Here is a 20,588-nt window from a genome sequence, read left to right as displayed (position 1 = left end):
TGTGCCAAACAGTTGAAAACTTGGTCCCATATTTCTCTAAGACAAATATTTCAGATCTGAGAGCACTAGGTTTTCTGGGCCTGAGATAAAATCCTGTATTTATCATTGCCATCAGTTCAGCAGTGTGAGAAGCCAGCCTGTAGTATGGTCAACTAATGAGTCACAGGCTGGCTTTTCCTCAGGCAGCCTCTCTAACCATCATTTCATCTTAGAATGGCTTCCTCTGAACTGTGAGCTCCTGAGATGCTGGAAAACTAAGTGAAACAGAATTAGAAAGTCATGTCACTTCTGTAGCTCAATGACATCACATATTACATTCAAGAATTAGACATAAATATGTTTTGAATGATTTGTTTCCTTATATTTTTGAAGTTCCGCAATTTCAATCAATCAAGCATAGTGCACGGTGCACAGTATTGAGAAGACTTCTACCTAGAAAAAGTACCGTGATTGATTCATGATGCCCGTGTGAGGCTGGGCTTGGTGGCTCTCCTGACACAAATGAGCCACCCTGGCCTGGGGTAATTAAAAACTGCGTGTGTGGAGCAGGTAATAAGGGCAATGAAATATGCAACAAATTAGTCTGGATAAAGCAAAATCACTTTCTTTTTCTTTTTCTTTTTCAAGACAGGGTCTCACTGTGTCACCCACGCTGGAGTACAGGGACTCAATCTTGGCTCACTACAACCTCTGCCTCATGGTTCATTCAAGTGATTCTCATACCTCAGCCTCTGAAGTAGCTGGGACCACAGGCATGCACCACCATGCCCGGCTAATTTTTTCCTCCCTTCCTTCCTTCCTTCCTTCCTTCCTTCCTCTTTCCTTCCTTCCTTCTTTCTTTCTTTCCTTCTTTCCTTTCTTTCCTTCTCTTTCTCTTTCTCTTTCTCTCTTTCGACTGGGTTTTACCATGTCAGCCAGGCAGGTCTCCAACTCCTGACCTCAAGTGATCTGCTCGCCTCAGCCTCCCAAAGTGCTAGGATTACAGGTGTGAGCCACCATGCCCGGCTGAAAAATCACCTTCTATCAGATCTTTATGTCATAGCTTGATTGTCAAATGATATAAAGATAAAACACAAATTAATTTCCTCAACAGGCAATAGCACTTAAAAATTCATAACTCAGAATTCTGTTCATAGTTTATGGTAAAGGACAATACATTTAAATGAGTTTCCTAAGAACTTGGGTTTCAATGATGGGAAATATCAGTTAAGTTGGGGTTCTTTTCCCGCTAGGTAATATGTGACAAGCATATATGTTTTTATTTATTACTTACACTAACGTTTTGAATGAAGGCAGAACATTTGCTTAACTAAACCCAAGAGTTGCCTTCATAAAATAAATGTAAAGGAAGTCTTAGCCTTAGGAATTTTCTAATAATACTGTCTGGAATTGGTAATACAGAGGAAACGCACAAGGAAAGGTGTATTTGCTCTGTGTAGTTTAGCTCCTGTGATCAAGCCTGCATTCTCTGCTAGTTGTTATTTGCTTTCTGTCCCAATGCCCAAGTGATGTGCCTGTTTCTCCGGGGAAGAGCCAAGAGGTTCTTTTGAATGAAAGATCCAAATAAACACAAGAACAATCTGTGGAATGTTCTTTTCTCATAACCAGGAAAGCACTACGGGGTGTACAGTTGTGAAGGCTGCAAAGGGTTCTTCAAGAGGACGATAAGGAAGGACCTCATCTACACGTGTCGGGATAATAAAGATTGCCTCATTGACAAGCGTCAGCGCAACCGCTGCCAGTATTGTCGCTATCAGAAGTGCCTTGTCATGGGCATGAAGAGGGAAGGTGAGGCACGTTCATTCCAATACCTGTGTCTGGACAGAGGCGTTACCTCGGGCAAGGGGACATGCAGCTGCAGAACACGAGAAGTCATGGTGCCCAAAGTCGTCCTAATCTCCATCCACTTCAAACTTCTTCCCCACAGGGCTCTAAAGAGAAGTCTGAATTGGAGGTTAGGATGACTTTGGGCACCATGACTTCTCGTGTATTTCAATGTACCCTTGTCCTAGGAAATGTGTCTCTCCAGAGCAAAGAGGGCGAGAGGCGTCTTTCTCCTCCACATTTACCCATCCTCTCCTGGAGCCCAGATGGTGATCCCCAAACTGGACCTTCTCCCTTTTTCTTCCAATAGCCAGGCAGCAAGTCTTAGAGCCAAGGTTTCAGGGTCCTTATGCTTTGCTCTACCAACGGATTGTCAGACTGACCTTCAGGGTGGAGGTGACTTTCCTCCTCTAATCCTAGGTCTCTCTCTGGGGAAAACTGCAGGCTTGATTTTACTCACTGAGCTTTTATACCTTAGTCTGCTTTAAATTCTTTGACGTTGGTATATTCCATCATCTTTTGCATTACTGGCATTACACAGGTCTGACATACCTAGCCTTCCCATTCAGAGAGACTACTGCTGTGTGTTGAAACTGTTACATCTTTTAATTTATACTGTGGTTTAGCTGGGTATTCTAGTGTCAGAGAAAAAAGCTCTGAAGGTGCTTTCTGTTCCTTTAGAAGATGGAAAAGCCTTTCCATTAAGTAACACAAATAAATTGAAGTGGGCAGTTAATTAACTAGCGAGCTCAAGCAGGGACATGGGGCTAGAGGTGAATCTTAATAGGTTTCAGAGTAAAAAGGCCCTGCCTCTCTTTAGGAAATGAGAACAAGGAGTTCAGTCAGACCCAGCAGGCTGCTCATTCTTGAGGAACTTCTTTTCTGTGAGAAGACGACATCTGACTGACAGGGTCAATGAAGAGGGGCTCTTTGTGTCCCTGCTAACAGGGAATGTCACTCACGGGAAAACAAATTCTTGGAATCTTAACATGTCGAGATGCTAGAGGTGGCCTTACAGAGTCACCTAATCGACTGTAGACATCCTCCACATGGGGAAACAGGCTCAGAGAGGTGAAGGGAGTTTTCTGAGGTGCCAAAGGCGGGCAACGAATTGACCCCAGGTCTCTGACTCCCAGATTGGCGCTGATCTGTGTCTCCTTCCCTGCCAGGCTGTGAAGGAACTGAGGACAGCCCTCGCTGTGACATCTAAGAGCAACCTCAAAAGCAAGAGACCCAAATCTTAGCTCCTGATAATCTGCCCCACACCCCAACCTGTTCCTCACACCGTCTTCCCCTTTCAGGAAATGACCACTTATTTTCCAGTTGCTCAGAACAAAAACCATTGACTCCTCTCTTTTTTCTTTTCTTTTCTTTTTTTTTTTTTGGAGATGGACTCTCGCTCTGTCACCAGGCTGGAGTGCAGCAGTGCAATCTTGGCAACCTGCACCCCCCCGCCTCCTGGGTTCAAGCAGTTCTCCTGCCTCAGCCTCCAAGTATCTGGGATTACAGGCATGCGCCACCACTCCCAGCTAATTTTTGTAATTTTAGTAGAGATGAGGTTTCACCATGTTGGCCAGGATGGTCTCGATCTCCTGACCTCGTGATCCCAGCTGGGACTCCCCTCTTTCTTCACATATCACATGCAGTGGGTGAGGAAATTTTGTCTCTTCCTCAAAATATGCCCAGAATCTTTCCATGTTTCAGTATTTTTACCACTACCCCCAATCCAAGCCACTGTCTTCTGTAGTGATCTACGTAGCATCCTAAGACATCTCCCTGCTTCTATCTTTGTTCTTCTACGGTCTCTTCTTAGCACAGCAGACAAAAGGAGGCTTTGAACAAGTAGATTGGGTCAGGGTACTCCTTTGCCAAAATGCTCCAATGTCTTTCCTTATCACCCAGAAAAAAAGGCAAAAGTCTTTGTTATGACTTAAGGTTGAACATGGTCTGGATGCCCTGTTGTCTCTCAGCCTCAGCCTTCCTGGCCTCTTTGCTGGTCCTGAAGTATGCCAGGGATGTGCCCACCTCAGGGCCTTTGCACTTGCTGTCTGTCTAGAATGGCTTCTTTTCAGGTGTCTGTATGGTTCACTTCTCGTCCTTTGGATTTTGACTCAATTCTCACTTTCTCGGTAAAGGCTTGCCTGGCTATACCGTCTAAAATTGCGCCAGCTGCCTGCAACCCTTCCTTGTCTCTTTTGCACAGCACTTATCACTATCTAACACTTGTATTTATCTTGTTTACTCTCTGTATCCCTGAAAGCAGGGGCTTTGCCTGCTTTCCCCCCTCACTACTTTATCGCCAGTGACTAATACATTGTAGCCATTTAATAAATTGTTGAATGACTAGTTTAAACTTAATGCTGAAATTGGAAGTTTTAGAAATGCAGGAGCTCCTAAAAATGACTCATTCATTTATTCACTGAGTATTAGCTGAGTGCCTACTCTGTGCTCACGATACCTGCTGTGGCAGTGGGATCGGTGATGTTACAGATTGGAACATATGATATAAAATACCTGCTGATGAAGACCATCTTTTTTTCACCAGGATAGAACTGATACTCTCTGGAGCTTCCCCCACCGTGATTATCAGAACAAAACTAATGACTACAAGTGTTTCTCCCATTAACAAGAGTCCAGTGGCTGCAGGGTCATTTTTTTCCTCCTAAAACACTTGAGATAAGTTTCCAGTTGACTTGGAAAAATAACAGTTTTCATTAAGCTCATGATATTGAATTAAAAGAAAGTGAATGTCCTCAGTCAGAGAAACCATCATTTCTATTTCTCTAGAGTTAGTCTTCTCCATCTCTCAAAACTCAGGCTGAATATTCCCAGCTCAGTTAGGAACAGAGTGGTTGATAGGCCAAATGTTGGAAAGTGTGATTCTTTATTAATTAATTTATTTTATAAAAAGGAAGGAAAACAGGGACATGTGAATGGTAAGAAACTAGACCGTTCTTGTAAGTCTAGCATGGTTTGTGTACTTTAATAGAAAATTGGACCCACTTTTTGCTCCTGCATTTTTTTAAAAAGAATTGGAGAAACAGAAAGAATAATGAAAAGCAGAGTAGTAAAAATTAGGAGCGGGGAAGGAGCTCTTAGGGAACTTTCTAAAGAGATCAGTACCATTTACCCTGACAAAGAGAAGGCAAAGAAGTGAATCAATTCCTCCTCTCGCTACATAAGAGGCCACATTCAAAAGGCTACTGGATAGCATGTCCTTCACCACCATCATTTCTGGTCTTGATTTATAGAATTTGGGGCTCAGTTTGCACTCTTTCTTGAGGACAAGAATAATAACATCCTGGAGCAGATAACAGAGAGATAATGGAAATCACACAGATAAAGAGATGGAACTGGGGTAGGCACAGAATTTACCTGCCTGGGACCAGGGGCCAGGACCTGTTACCCTTTTAGGATACATAATGTTAAAGCTAGAGCAGACATTTTCTATTCTCAAAGGTAACACATCCATTTCCTGAAAGAAGAATCAGAGTTTCAGAGAGCCTAGGGACCTGCACCAGCTCACGCAGCAAGCAAATGGCAGACCCGGTATAGGACTGGGACCCTCTGATTCTTGGGCCACTCTGGGAATTCTGGAATGTCTATTTCCATGATTTCTGGTCATATACATGTAGTTTCAAGACTGGAGAATGGATTACTTTAAGGCTGTTCCTGGGCAGCATTGGTATCCTTGTAAGCCCTGTGTGGTCTTTATCAATAGAACTAGCCCAGTACCTTGGAGCAGCACTGGGAGGTTACAGATGGGCCCAGGAGGAGCCATTGTGGGTGCTTGCACTGGCTCCACCGTGGCCTACCATATGCCCTCAGATATGTTACTAGTTTCTCTATGGCTCATAGTATGTCAGAGGGTTATCGTGAGGATTAAGTAAAATATAATCTGTCTAAAATGTTGAGCATAATTCCTGACGCAGAGAAAGAGCTTCTTAAATATTGGCTATTGTAATAAGTACAGAGTAATCACATGTTGGATGAATGGTTAAAATCCTTTCCTAAGGCAGGAGTTTGGGACTGTTTTTGATCATCCAGGGTTCCCTGCATGCACCCTGATGTGTGTTGTAACGGTAGCTTAGAACGTCAGACACGTAGAAGCTACCCGCCAGTAACAATGTATGACTCCTTGTTTATGACAGGAAGATCTAAGCACAAGGAGGAAAAGTGAACAGCAAAGGGTTTGCTCAATTAACGGCAAAACTGGAACTAGAGTCTATTCCATGGCACCAAGGTTATTTTCTTTGAAGCTTGAAGGTTATTTTCCTTGAGTGTTACAAGTCTGTAGAAGAAATTGATTGAGGACCACAAATGAAACTTAACTTACTTTGCTTTCCCTCATCTTTTAAAGTCAAGACAAATAGAAGCTCATAACCTACCTTTAAAAAATTAATATAAGAAGCATTCACGTTTCCCAGTAAATCCAACTATAATAAAAAATACGCATCATGACGATCTCCATGTTGTCTGTGAATGAAGGCTGACAGAGCGAGCAGAAGGGAAGGATGAGACAGAAGGAGGAGGAGCAACAGGAGAGGGAGGAAGAGGCCGAGAGGGAGCTGCAGAGATGAGCCAAGGGGCTAAAAAGACTCAAAGGGGAGAGAAAATACTTATTTATATCGAGTTTTTGTAATTGCTTCATTCATCCCTACGATATTATCTCAGTTAGTACTGAAGAGTACCAGCCCTACCTAAGTACCGGCCTTAACTATCTCAGTTAATCCCTGCTTCACAGACAAGGGAACTGGGGCTTACGCAGCTCAGTCATACGTCCATGCCATTTAGCAGGGACGGGGCAGTTATATGTGATAAAGGTTTTTTGCTCCTGTTTTCCCATCTCCTCCTCGCTGTTCTCTCTCCCTTCTGTTTCCTCTTTTTCTCACCCGCTTTCTTGTCTCTTTCCCTTGTTCCTTTTCTCCTTTCTACCCTCCCTGCCTCTCTCTCAGTCACACAGTACCATTTGCGTCTTGAAGCTTTTTGGCGTGTCTCCACTAAGCTTTGGAGTCTAAGTTGTGTTTCTGCAGTCATACCCTTCTCTGACCTACCTTGAAAGACCGGCTCGCATGACAAACTAGATGTTCGGCATTGCGGTTCCCGTCCATTCTGCAGCCTCTGTGGCTCGTTACCTCCTGAGAGTAGGAGGCACTCTTGCAAGTGGACTGCGGGGAGGAAGGGAGAGAGATCAGAAACAGGAGCTGCTAGTGGAGTAGCTGTCACTGAGTTTCAGGCTAGTCACCTGCTTAAAGGATAATTTTCTTGACTCTTGGGATGTAAAAAATGTGTTCTAATATTGAATTCTGTTTATTCCTGTTGTGACTAAGATGGAAACTACAGCCTTCTAGATGATGGAAACTAACTCAACAGAGACTTTTCTCCTGATGAAGGGTGTAGAATTGGAGGGGGCAGGGGTCTGCTTTTCAACCTAATGTATAGACATGGAGGCTTCTGAGAGTTGGGCTGAACCTTGATGAAAACCCTAAGCTTTGGAGAGGCTGAGATAATTCCAACCTACGCCTTTGCCTGTGTACCCTCCCCCACCTCCAAAATCAGCCACAGATTCTGAAATGTCATCTAGGTGACATCCCTCCACCCCTTCACTTACTAAATACCCACAGCTGGCTCCCTGAAGATCTTCCCTGACAAGTCAGATCAGGTGATGTTGTGTTCAAGCTGGTGCACTAGGGGCAGACCTAATGGGACGTGAATGCCAAGGATGATGCATAGGATCTGACAGAGGGAGTTTTTAAAGTAATGTGCTTGCTGCTTAACTCTTTCACGATCACAGTTTTTTAGAGGCAGCAGGTAGAGGAAGAACGTGGGGATCAGCAGGGATAGCAAGGAGAGGGTGGCCTGTTAAAAGAGAAGATAGTTTATTAAAGCTTAGGATACACACTTAGTGTGGTCACCATAATGCGTTGGAAAGAATATGCACTAAAGAACCCCTCCTTCTGCATAGGCATAAGCAAACAGCTTTGCTTTCCCTTCATCTGTCAACATTGCAACATTCCCAATTCAGGATCATGATGATTCCCCTTTCACAGATGAGTAAGTCGAGGCTTGGGTGGGTAATACATTTTCCCATTGTTGTTGTGGGCATTACGGTAACCTCTGCGTGTCCTGCTGCGTGTCAGCTGTGCAAGAAGAAAGACAGAGGAGCCGGGAGCGAGCTGAGAGTGAGGCGGAATGTGCCAGTGGTGGTCATGAAGACATGCCCGTGGAGAGGATTCTAGAAGCTGAACTTGCTGTTGAACCAAAGACAGAGTCCTATGGTGACATGAACATGGAGAACTCGGTATGTGCCTCAGATACACATGTGTTCCACTTCTTGGCTAGGGCTGGAAATGGGAGAAAGGGGCGTGTTCAAGTCCTGGGACCTGTACTCTCAGTGCCTTCTTCGTTTTTCAGACAAATGACCCTGTTACCAACATATGTCACGCAGCTGACAAGCAGCTTTTCACCCTCGTTGAATGGGCCAAGCGTATTCCCCACTTCTCTGACCTCACCTTGGAGGACCAGGTCATTCTGCTTCGGGCAGGTAAAGTATACTGGCTGCCTTTCTCTCTGGGACAATTTTGAAATTGCTCTTGGGATCCTAAAAAAGGTGACCTGATGAAGCTGCAACACGTCCAAGCTATGTACCATGTTGATGATGAAATAACCCCATGCAGAGTTGTTTATTCCCACGTGAAACATTGTTAAGGAAGGAGTGGGACTCTTTTCCCATGCAGATTTTACCATGGCTTTGTAATTTGCATATGTTTTTCAAAGACTGTTCAATCATTTTTATTGAAGATAATTTGAAGCAGCATCTCATTATTGTAATGCAATTGGCAAATATCTCACCCATTTCATAGGTGAGATAAAGAAGCCAAAGATGTTTGTTTAAGCGTGTACTAGATGAGTTCCACGGTCTTCCTATTTTAAGACTCTATGTGCTGTATTTTCTCTGCCTACTATTTGCGGGACACTTGCAGACCGTGGACGTACTCCACATCTCCTCTTTGTCACTGAGCCAGCAGGGAAATATTATGAAGATTGGCTGAGCATTGGGAACCAGTCCATTCATTCATCCCTGTTAGATAATGAGCACTCACTGATTGTCAGCTGGAAGCTACGCACTGTGTTGGGAGTTACTAGACAATGACAAAGAAACAAAACTAGGTTGTCAGGTCCTGGGGGCAGAGACTGCGAGGTATGTTAGCTTTGCCCACCATGGCAGCTAACATAGTGGCTATGATCCGCTAAATGTTCAATCCACATTGTTGACTGATTAAAAAAAAAAAAAGAATCCTTGTCCTCAAGCTGTCATTCTGGGGATGTGCAGAGCCGTAAGCCAGCAGCCGCCAGTCTTATCCTTTGTTTCTTCACTAATTAGCTGTGTTCTCTTGAACTAATTCTTAACCTCCCTAGATTTTCAGTTCTGCTGGTGTCATGTGGGATAATAGTACATGCCTTGGGTGATTATAAAGAAAGAAAGAATGTGGTCTGTTTTCCCTCAAGACCTCCTCCTTATCCTTGCAGGGTGGAATGAATTGCTGATTGCCTCTTTCTCCCACCGCTCAGTTTCCGTGCAGGATGGCATCCTTCTGGCCACGGGTTTACACGTCCACCGGAGCAGTGCCCACAGTGCTGGGGTCGGCTCCATCTTTGACAGGTATCTCTCTTCTACTTTCAGTATTTGTGTGTATTGTGTATGTGTACGTATACACGTGTGTATATACACGAATTCTCATGGGGGCATGAACCTCTGGGTAGTGCTGGGATGGAGGATGGGCAGCTCAGTTAGCTGCACGTGACTATGTGGAGACCACTTGGCACATGAAACTATAAACCTGGGGAATGAGGGACAGATTAAAATAAAGGCTGAGAACACAGTAAGATGGAGGCAGTCAGAGGCCAGCACAGTTGCCAGGCAGATGGAAGAACCTGTTATCCCAATGGGTTTTCTAAGCAGAGATTAGATCTTGACACCAGCTAGGAAGTTGTGGGTGGAGAGGGTGAACTGCTTATCCTAGGGGCCAGGGATGGGAAAGGGATCAGGATCTGTCCGCAAGAGGACAGGCAAAATGGGCTGTTTATGCTGGGCTCTGGATGATCTCAGAAGGAGGCCTGCAGCAGGAGCGAACCCATCTTGGTCAGGCAGGGACACCCTGGCAGACGTTCTGGGCCTTAAATGATACTAAAGGAAAATTAAGCCATCTGCCAAGGAGTCAAATAAAATGAGTAGTTAATGACTTGAGAGTGGGAGGATGGAGAACTGGTAAAGAGGAGAATTCAGTTGAAATTAATCTCTCTGTCCAATGCCAGGGCCCTGTGGCCCCTTTCCACCTCTGTGATAAATGGTCTTTTTTTTATCATGTGCACATCCACCGAACTGTCTCTACTATTTCCCTGCCCTTTCCCACATGTTCCATGTAGAGTCCAGCGTGGCATTTGGAATGACCCATCCTCCTTCACGGTGCCTGGACATTTCTACCAGTTCACTAACTGCTGCCCTCTGCTGTGCTTTTCTGGATATGCATGCCCTTGGCTTGCTTTGCGTGTTGCATTTCTAATTTCCAAGGCTTCCATGCCTTTCCGGTTCCCTGCTCGGACTTCATTGCTGCCTCTTTGGAGCCCACTGGGACTTTGCTCATGGCTGTTACATTCCTGGGCTTTGTGTTGCTGGTCGTTTTTATGTCTGTTTCTTTAGTTAGGCTGTAATCTTGCAATGGGGGGTTGCATCTTTTTCATTTCTGTGTCCGTAGTACCTGGTACATCGTCTGGGAACAGAGCGGGCATATAAAAATTTTGGTTGAATTCATCGTATTGACTCTTGGCCTGGTACTCATGGTTTTCTCATTATCTGCTCCTTTCCTGTTAACAGAGTTCTAACTGAGCTGGTTTCCAAAATGAAAGACATGCAGATGGACAAGTCGGAGCTGGGGTGCCTGCGAGCCATTGTGCTGTTCAACCCGGGTAACCGCCCTTGGACCCCAGGGGCTGTGTGTGCTCAGCCCTTCCGTGGCCAGCCTCCCCTTCCGTGGCCAGCCTCCCCTTCCGTGGCCAGCCTCCACTGCTCCCATGTCGTTGGTCCTCCAGCTCAGCTGAGACAGAGACGGCAGAGCCAGGAATCCAGGAGAACTCACAGTGTCAGCTACAGCCATCTTAAAAAAAATGTTCTGAATGGGCATGGCAGGCACATGTCTGGGGCAAGTGGGGACGATGAAAAATGACAGTGGCCCAGGGTGGCAGTGAAGAGGGTGGTAAAAAGCAGTCAGATTCTGGATATATTTCTAGGTAAAGCCACTGTGATTTGCTGATGGATTGAATATAGGATGTGAAAGAAAGAAAGGAGTTAAATATGACTCCTTGGTTTTTAAAAAAATTTTGTTTTCCTGAACAATGGGAAAAATGAAGTTCTTATTCACTGAGGTGGGGAAAACTCCATGAGGAGCATGTTCTGAGAGTAGGTGGTAGGAATCAGGATCTTGTCTTTGGACATTAAAATAGGAGATGGGTAAGTAGATACCCAAGAGTGGCTGCCCAGAAAGCTCACATGAGTCTGGACCTCATGGGAGAAGCCAGGACCAGAGACGTGCATCTGAGAGCTGGCAGCCTCTGCCTGTGTAAGGCCGTGACACTGGGTTGAGATCATCTGGGGAGACAGAGCAGAGAAGAGGGCTGGGGACGGAGCCCTGGGGCATGCCAACATTCAGAGGTCAGGGAGAAAAGGAAGAGCCAGCAAAGGAACCTGAGAAGGGGCAGGCAGTGAGACAGGGAGAGAATCAGAAGGGTGGTGTCCTGGAGGCTCAGGGAAAATAGTCTTTCACGAAGGAGCTGATCAGCTCCGGCAAATGCAGCTGTGGTCGAGAAAGATGAACCTTCAGAATGAGGAGGAGTCACTCGTGCAGAGGCTTTACCTCCAGCATTAGGCAGTTGTTCACTGATGCGGGACATGTGCCATTCAGCTTGTGTGCCTCATCTTATCATTCGGTTCATGCTTAGCACATAGTAGATACTCAGTAAATGTGTGCAGGTGGTATTTCGAGAATGGCCTGGATAAAGTAAAGCTCTCCTCTCTAGAGTCAGTGGTGGGTACATTTGCCTATTAATGGAATTTAAAATCTTTGCCCCAAGAGTTTGTTGGGCAAGTTGGGCACAGAAAGAAGAGCAAGGGGGCACGAACGACCAGCTTTGTTTATTTCACACTTGTTTTCATCCAGGGTGTCGCTAGTAACTCTAGGGAGGGTGGCCAGAGGGAACAGGGACAGCGTCTGCTGGAAGGTGTATAACCAAAGGCTAAATCAGTCACCTCTTTCAGATGCCAAGGGCCTCTCCAACCCCTCTGAGGTGGAGACTCTGCGAGAGAAGGTTTATGCCACCCTCGAGGCCTACACCAAGCAGAAGTATCCGGAGCAGCCAGGCAGGTGAGCGAGTGCCGGCAGGAGGACAGTCACAGCAGTGACGACTGCACTCTTCATCCCCTGAGCTCCTGACGTGCAGCAGGCACTGTTGAGGTGTTTTCACATGTTATATTTAATCTTCATGACGAGCTGACAGTGACAAAAATGTTAACTCCACGGGGCTAGCGGCCTTGTCTGTCTTGCTCACCATTCACTCCTCCAGCCTCAACACGTAAAGCAGTGCCTGGCACAGCACACATCTTTAAATGGAGGATAAATGGCAAACAAATGAATAAATGTGGGTATTATTATCTCCAGTTTCTATCAGGAAACAGAACCTCAGAAAAGTTAAGTGACTTGCTGAAGACCATAATGCCAGCAAGCGGTGGAGGTGAGATGGGCACCCACTGGGTGTGATTTCACAGAGCCTGTGTTCACGGTGTGACCGCATTGCTTTCTGTCTGCCCCCATAGAAACTCCCACGCAGTACAAAGTACAGGCTTTGGTAGCCGGAAGACGTGGCTGCTGGTCCCCAGGTGCCATGTGTGTGGCATCTGGCAAGGTGCTGGGTTTGAGTCTAGGCTCCTCATTTGGAAAGAAAGATATTGGTCTAGCAGATCTCTGAAGCCATCTAGCAATATAGGTATTTCTGAGTTATTAAAAAATAGTCTCAAAAGTTTCTTCCAAAGTACAGTTAAGCAAAAGAGTTTTCCCTCTCTGCTAATGCCAGCTAAAATAAGGAAATATGATCCTCAAATCTCATAGAAAACTGGAAATGAAACTGAAAAGACTGTCTTAAAGATACTTATTTTACATGCTCCCAATGCTCACTAATGATTTCTATTCCTCCGTGAAGTCTAATATCTACCTAGATGTTTATCCTGGATCATAAGCCAACATCTAGCAATTGTCCAGAAGAGGTTGAGCTGTAATTTTTGTTGGAGGCTGTGGATGAATTCGAGTAGGTGGGCTTTGGCCCTTTGGTGCAATGAATAGGCAGGGCCTAGTATATTAGTAAGATTAAGCTGTAATCATAGACCCACCAAATGCCAGCAGTTTAACACAAACGTCTATTCCTTGCTCAGAAATCTGGGTGGGCAGTCAGTTCAGAGAGGTGGCTGTCTTGCGTGCTGTCACTCAGGGATCAAAGCTCCTTTTTCTTCTGTCTCCACCATGACCCAGAGCCATACTGTGTTTTGCATCCAGATGAAGGAAGGGGGAAGCGGTAGAGGAGTGGAGAGGCCAGGCCATATGCGTCAGACCTGGGACTTAGAGGGCCCTCCTCTTTTCACTCACTTTCTTTGGCTGACACCCAGTCATGTGGCTCAGCTGGCCACAAAGGAGGCTGGAGAATGTATCCTGCTGTATGCCAAGGAAGAGAAGAATAGACAGGTATTTAGTGAACCTGGCACTTCACTATAGATGAGATTGAGAGAGCCGTGGCCAAGGGGTCAGGACCTGGCTGCCAGCATTAGCTTGGCCTCTGTTAGGTGTGAGCCCTAGGCAAGTCATAGTAACTGAAGCCCTGAGTTGATACCTTCTATCAAATCTTTCGTCTTTGAACACATATTTGTGTGCAGGGCATTAGAAATAATGAGTGTCGTATATATCATTTTCCTGAAACTGGCTCTGTGTCTTGCTGTTTCTCTTAAAATACAAACAAAAAACTCCAACTCGCTTTTTTCCTAGTTATAAAAGCAATGCATACTTTGGCTAAAAAAAAAATAGAAAAATATTTTGAAAAAACACATGGTGGCTCACACCTGTAATCTCAGCACTTTGGGAGGCTGAGGTGGACCAATCACCTGAGGTCAAGAGTTGGAGACCAGCCTGACCAACATGGAGAAACACTGTCTCTACTCATAATACAAAACTTACCGGGGCGTGGTGGTGCGTGCCTGTAATCCCAGCTACTCAGGAGGCTGAGGCAGGAGAATCGCTTGAACCCGAGAGGCGGAGGTTGTGGTGACCTGAGATCGCACCATTGAACTCCAGCCTGGGCAGCAAGAGTGAAACTCTGTCAAAAAAAAAAAAAAAAGTAGGTAGTAAGAACTTACTGGAAATACTTATTTCTTTCCAGTATCCTCGTGTGTCTATTATGTATTACGTGTATCGTGTGTGCATTTCTACATATGAAATTATACAGTTTGGTGTATTATTTTCTTCCCTTAGCCATTCTAGGAATTTTATTCAATTATTGACAACTACAGATTATCATTTCCAATGGCTTTGTAATGTTTTGCAATGTGAACATATCCTAATGTATTTAGTCATTGCCCTGTGATGGACATTGGGTTATTTCCAATGCATATCACTGTGAAAACTTTGGAACTTGACTCTTCTGCTGGACGAGGGCTGGCAGGAGCCTAGGCTGCCTCCACACACTGAGGAGAGAGGCCAAGACTTGTTGCCAGGACTAGGGAGAGCCTGGAACTGCAGAGAGGTGGCAGAGGATGGGTCCCCTGCATGTCTCCTGGGTTCGTCCAGCACAGCTTGGACTGAGGGTGACTGCCCTGATTAAGTGTTCGTAGTTGACTCAGCAGGTAAAACAGGGGTGTCACTGGCCAGGTAGGTGAGTGTGCTGAGGGCTGGTCACCTCAGTTCTGCAGAATGTGGTCGAAGGGGATCCTGGCACAGCCAGGTGGAGGTGGATTTCTCAGTGGTAGAGTGCTGCCACTCTGTGGAGATGTCTCAGAAGTGCACGTCACAGGGGCTGCGTTCTGCTTTCTCTGGTCAGAAGGCAGAGATCAAAAGTCAGGTCACAGAGCTCACACACACGCTCTTGCATACACAGCAGGCGCCTCCAAAGGCATAAATCCCCCTTGTTGCTCAGGGGTGAGGAATGCGTTGGCAGTTCCATTGCTGTGACATTCATGGGTGTGTTTATTTCTATTAGCTTTGAACTCAGTTCCTAAATCCAGGTCACACAACAGAGAGCACAGTTCCTAAATCCAGGTCACACAACAGAGAGCAGCAGTATGATGGCATACTTAGCATTTTGCATATTGTAAAATCTTGGCCTTTTTAGAATTAAAAAACATTTTTAGGGTTAATCCTGGTCTAACTTTGCACTTATAGAGAAACCGTTTCCTTTGCCTACTTCCATAAAGCTTACCGGCAGAGGTATGGCTGGGAGTTCAGCCTCCTTATTCTCTAACGACCTCTTTCCTGAACGGTGATGCCACTCAAATGCTTTCAGGGGCTTTACCGCTGGAGGCTTTTGCAGTAATGTGTGCATTGGCATAGACCTTTAATTTTTCCATGTAGAGAAGCAATTTCTACTTTTTTTAAGATGGTGCCACTTTATTTTTCTTGCATTGATACATTTCTTTAAAATGTCATATGGCACGAGTATAGAAATATACACATTTTCAAGGAACATTGAACTTCCAGTTTGTAACTTTTTCATGAACTAACATTGTGACACTCAGTCAAGATTCAACTGGAACCAGAAACCTGTGACTTAGGGCTACAGTGGCTAATGTGATTTTAGTCCTTGAACTTTTTACTGTAAGTTGTGAGTAGAGTGACTTCATATCTAGTAGCATTAATAACGTTAAAAGTGAGCTGGCATTGCCCTGTGCGCAGAGGGCCACATAGGCAGAGTGAAAAATGTCACAGAGAGAGGTGCCCAAAAGGACATGAGATGGGAGATGAATTCCTTCACACACTGGTCTTTCTCCCTGTTGTGAATCTCACAACAAGTGTCCTCACTTATAGAAAAATGTATGTGAGGGTGTGTATGAGTGAGCATGTGAGGGTGTGTGTGGGCATGCCATAGGACCTGTTAGAGTGTGAGTGTTGAGTGTGTGTCTGCATGTATGAGTGGATACATGCACATGTGTGCGTGAGCATGAGTGTGCATGTGTATGGGTGTGAGACCACATGCATGAGATATGTGAGAATGCATGTGTGCACACGTGTATGTGTATTGTGTGTAATATGCATGACTATAGTGTGGAGCGTGTGTGAATGTGTGTGCAAACGTGATGTATGTGTGAAGGTGTCTGTGCATGACAGTATGTGAAGGTGTATGTGCATGCACACGTGAGGTCATGTGAAAGTGCATATGAGTGGGCATGTGTGTATGTGTGAGGCTGTGTGCAAGTGCATGTGTGTGAGGGAATATGAGAGCATCAGAGTGTGTGAGCATGTGTGTGTGAGTGGTGAAGATGTGTGTGAGGGCACATGGGTGTGGAGCATGTGCGAATGTGTATGAGAATGTGTGGGTCAGTGTGTATGCATGCGTGCATGTATGTATCCTCTCCCCAAACAGATCATAGGCTTCTCAGAGGCAGAGACGATTATTTTCTATCTCCTGTTTTCCTAATTTAAGGGTAAGCACAGACTAAGAAGTTGACCATAAAAATTAGTAACAATTGGCTGGGTGTGGTGGCTCATGCCTGTAATCCTAGCATTTTGGGAGGCCGAGGCAGGTGGATCACCTGAGGTCAGGAGTTCGAGACCAGCCTAGCCAACATGGTGAAACCTTGTCTCTACTAAAAATACAAAAATTTAGCTGGGTGTGGTGGTGAGCACCTGTAATCCCAGCTACTTAGGAGGCTGAGTCAGAAGAATCGCTTGAACCCGGGAGGCGGAGGTTGCAATGAACCAATATTGCGTCATTGCACTCCAGCCTGGGCAACAAGAGCAAAACTCCATCTCAAAAAAAAAATGGTAAAAATTGGTTACAAATTGGCAACAAAAATTTCGTGACTGTGAGCCCCAAGGCCTATGCCTGTAGTCCCCCCTACTTGAGAGGCAGAGGTGAGAGGATTGCTTGAGCCTAGCTACCCAGGTCCAGCCTGAGCAATATAGCGAGTCCCCATTCTTAAGACATTTTTTTGTGGGGGTGGGTAACTAAAGCAAATTGAAAGCATGGTGGCTAAAATGGGGTTCTCAGACACGTTCATCTAACGGTGACAGCTGCCATGGATTCGGCACATTCGGTGCCTCACGCTTTGCTCTAAGTGCGTCAGCAGATCTGTGCAGATACCCGAGGGACACAGAATGTGACGAGCCAGTAAGGCTGGCTACGTGAGTGGACACAGTCACCCAGTTCTTCCTCTTCCCCACCGTGAACGAGGGGAGCTGAGGGCGATCCTGGGACGTGGCTGCAGAATGCAAGATTCTTGAAGGGTCACGTGCTCCAGCTTCTGCCTTTAAGGCTGACAAGCCCTCTGGCCTGTTTCTGAAGCTCTCTAGGCTTAGAGATTCTGTGACTCCCTTGTCTCCCCTTCCAGCTCTTCTATCATAGATTGGTCAAGAAGACCAAACGGACGGTCTCCCACCAGCAGGTGCAGGTGTGCGGTGCATGCCAGTTCCTGTTCCTGATGCCCCTTGGCTTCCCTGCAGGTTTGCCAAGCTGCTGCTGCGCCTCCCGGCTCTGCGCTCCATTGGCTTGAAATGCCTGGAGCACCTCTTCTTCTTCAAGCTCATCGGGGACACCCCCATTGACACCTTCCTCATGGAGATGCTGGAGACCCCGCTGCAGATCACCTGAGCCCCGCCAGCCACAGCCTCCCCACCCAGGATGACCCCTGGGCAGGTGTGTGTGGACCCCCACCCCGCACTTTCCTCCGCCTCCCACCCTGACCCCTTTCCTATCCCCAAAATGTGATGCTTATAATAAAGAAAACCTTTCTACACATGAGACTTTTATAGGTGGACTTTTGTATGGATGTTAAAGGTAATACTCGTTGCTGTCTACAGGGCTGGGGGACTTTCTGGAAGCTCTTGGGAAAACTAACCAAGCCTCTGTACATACAATTGGTTTAAATTATTTTTTCACTTGCCCTGGAAAGCAAACAAATAGTAATAAAATAATGTATATGAAATTGGCACTGCTGGAGCGTGGGGTGTGTTATTGTGCTACAGGGAAGTTGTCTCAGACACGGAGAAGGGGTATCAGAGGCTGGGGTCGGGGCTGGGGCTGGGGTCCCGAGATGGTAAATCCCAGAGCACAATGCCTGTGTCTCAGCTGGGATTCGCTGCGCAGCCGGCTTCGCCCCAGGGAAGATTCTGGGGAGATGGGAAGAGACACTGTCTTTAAAAAATCAACTTTGTTTTGTTTTGTTTTTTTGTTTTCCTCCTAAGAATAATGAGCAGAAAAAGACATTCTGATTGGAGGCAATTCAGTATAAGGCCAAAGGAGAGATGTTCTCTGTCCTGGAAGCTGGTGAAAGATCTCAGGTTCTGGGAGTTGGTAACAAAGGAATAGATTTTTCTATTCTATCATGAGCCAGCAACAACAGTGAAAAGACTAGAGTACACCTAGTTTATTTTCCAGTCTTATCTAACCCTACGCAGCCTGTTCTTAAAAGGGAAAACATCTCCCACCTTCCAGCCTGGTGTCTCCAGATTTACCTGGTTCTTGAATCTTAACTGCTTGCTGGACAACGGGATCTTGGAAGGTGTGGACTGTGACACCACGGACAGCCCATATAGCTCGCTGTCTTCAACTCACATTCCTGCCACCTGCAGGAATAGGACTAAACAGATACACACATCCGTGTATGCTGTGAATTACATGGTACCTCCTAGGGTTGTAAATGTGCAGGGTGAACAGCTGCACTTAGGAGCCCCGCTTTACCTTTTCCGTACCACAAGCACCTGCCTCGGGGCCTGGTAAAGCACACAGTGATCTGTGTTGTTGAGTTGGGTTCCACACAGCTAGAAAGAATTCCCTAAATGACAATGTGGATGACATTTGTCTCATTTCCCATCAATAACTTGTCCCCTCAAAATCTCCAGGTTAACGCTCCAGTCAAAATACAATTGTGTGATCAGTGATTGCTTTACTAATACTGCTTTACTACTAAGAAAAATTTAGGGATCTCTTAGCCTTGGACATTAAGCAATGGAAGGAAAATCTGAATTCTGCTGTTTTTTTCCTTTACTTGTGTATCTGCATTTACTGTGAACTATGATGAAAATGATTGGAGATGGGTGTTAAAATTTAATTGTATCCTCCTTGATCTCTTCCTTCTGCCAGCATAATTCACTGGACACATTCAACTATTCAACTGCCTTACAGGTAACCAAAAACCTTCCAGGAAAATTCACTGCCCCCTACCACTGGTGGTCAGCTGAGTCCCATTCCGATTTTTTTTTTTTTTTTGAGATGGAGTTTCACTCTGTTGCCCAGGCTGGAGTACAGGGATGGGACCCTGGCTCACAGCAACCTCTGCCTCCCAGGTCTGAGCAATTCTCCTGCCTCAGCCTCCTGAGTAGCTGGGACTACAGGTGTGTACCACCATGCCCAGCTAATTGTTTTGTTTTTAGTAGAGAGAGGGTTTCACCATGTTGGTCAGGCTGGTCTCAACCTCCTGACCTCAAGTCATCTGCCTACCTCGGCCTCCCAAAGTGCTGAGATTACAACCATGAGCCACTGCGCCTGGTCCCCATTCCAATCTTCGATCCCTTTTCCAGCAAACCTTAGCTCTTGCCCGCAGCAAGACACAGACTCATCAGGGCCCAGCAGGGCGCTGCACACCCATCAGGTGCAGTGTCTCTTGAACTGCTGCTGGAGAACCTCACTGAGTCTGAACAGAAGCTTGGTGGGAGCCCGGCTGTCTTTGTTGCATGGGGTGGTCCCATGAGACTCAGGGCTCCAAAGGCCAGCTCCTTCCTGAACCGGTCCTCCTTATACCCTAGCAAGAGCAACTGAGTGGGTGCTTAGCCCCACCTGGACTGAGGCTCACCTTCCCAAAGGCCTGGCTCCACAGAAGCCACGACAAACTTCTAGGCCACATCTCTGAAGAGTGAGACCTTTCCTCATTCCCCGTGCCTCACCTACAAGCGGAATCGGCTGTGTGAGGGGATAGACTGAAGAATGTTTTTGGAGTCCCATACACTGTACTACGTAGCCTGACTTAAAGCAGAGGAACGTAGCCTTGCTTTCCACGAGTTCTCATGGAGCCTGAGCTCATGGCTCTGGGGTGAAAAGCTTGTCCCTCTGGACTTAGGCAGCCAGAGCTTGGCTCCTGACTCTGCCAGCTGTCGTCTTGGATTTAGGGAAAGTTACTTACTCTCCCCGCCTCTCATTTCCTTACCGTATTTGTAAAGGTCAGATAGTAATACCCACCTTTTAAGGATAAAAAGATGAAAGATGCATAAAGCCTAGTGTGAGAGCACATACGTAAGACATTCTTGGGTTTTGAGTCCTGACTTTGTCATTCCTGATGGACTTAAACCTCATTGAGCCTCAGTTACCAAATCTGTGAAATGGGATTCTTGTGAGGATTACATTAGCTAATGCTCTTAGTCCTGTGACTGGCATGGAAGATGGGCAAAATATTAATTTATTTTCTGTTGAAGAGTGATATTGCAATTAAAACTTAATCTTGGAGTTTCGAGGAGATTGCTGGA

The 20,588-nt window shown here is 45.9% G+C and overlaps 1 protein-coding gene across 4 annotated transcripts in view; it reads left to right on the top strand.

The window, feature by feature from the left end:
* RXRG (retinoid X receptor gamma) overlaps positions 1 to 18,061 on the top strand; it is a 195,545-nt gene extending 177,484 nt beyond the window's left edge. For 3 of the 4 annotated variants that reach the window (XM_012468899.3, XM_064370839.1, XM_012468900.3), the window contains 7 exons: positions 1,609 to 1,788; positions 7,965 to 8,125; positions 8,239 to 8,368; positions 9,355 to 9,487; positions 10,700 to 10,791; positions 12,137 to 12,242; positions 17,574 to 18,054. In XM_012468899.3, the coding sequence (XP_012324322.1) occupies positions 1,609 to 1,788; positions 7,965 to 8,125; positions 8,239 to 8,368; positions 9,355 to 9,487; positions 10,700 to 10,791; positions 12,137 to 12,242; positions 17,574 to 17,721 (950 nt within the window). In that variant the 3' untranslated portion in view covers positions 17,722 to 18,054. Of the gene's footprint in view, positions 1 to 1,608; positions 1,789 to 7,964; positions 8,126 to 8,238; positions 8,369 to 9,354; positions 9,488 to 10,699; positions 10,792 to 12,136; positions 12,243 to 17,573 lie in introns of all 4 variants that reach the window. The other variant, XM_012468901.2, reaches the window with a different exon arrangement.
* The last annotated feature ends 2,527 nt before the right edge of the window (positions 18,062 to 20,588 follow it).

Source organism: Aotus nancymaae, unplaced genomic scaffold, assembly GCF_030222135.1.
Source record: "Aotus nancymaae isolate 86718 unplaced genomic scaffold, 86718_ANA_hifiasm-v0.15.2.pri h1tg000108l, whole genome shotgun sequence".
NCBI lineage: Eukaryota > Metazoa > Chordata > Mammalia > Primates > Aotidae > Aotus > Aotus nancymaae.
The sequence above is the reverse complement of the archived record's forward strand: the minus strand, read 5'-3'. Positions and strand labels throughout refer to the sequence as shown.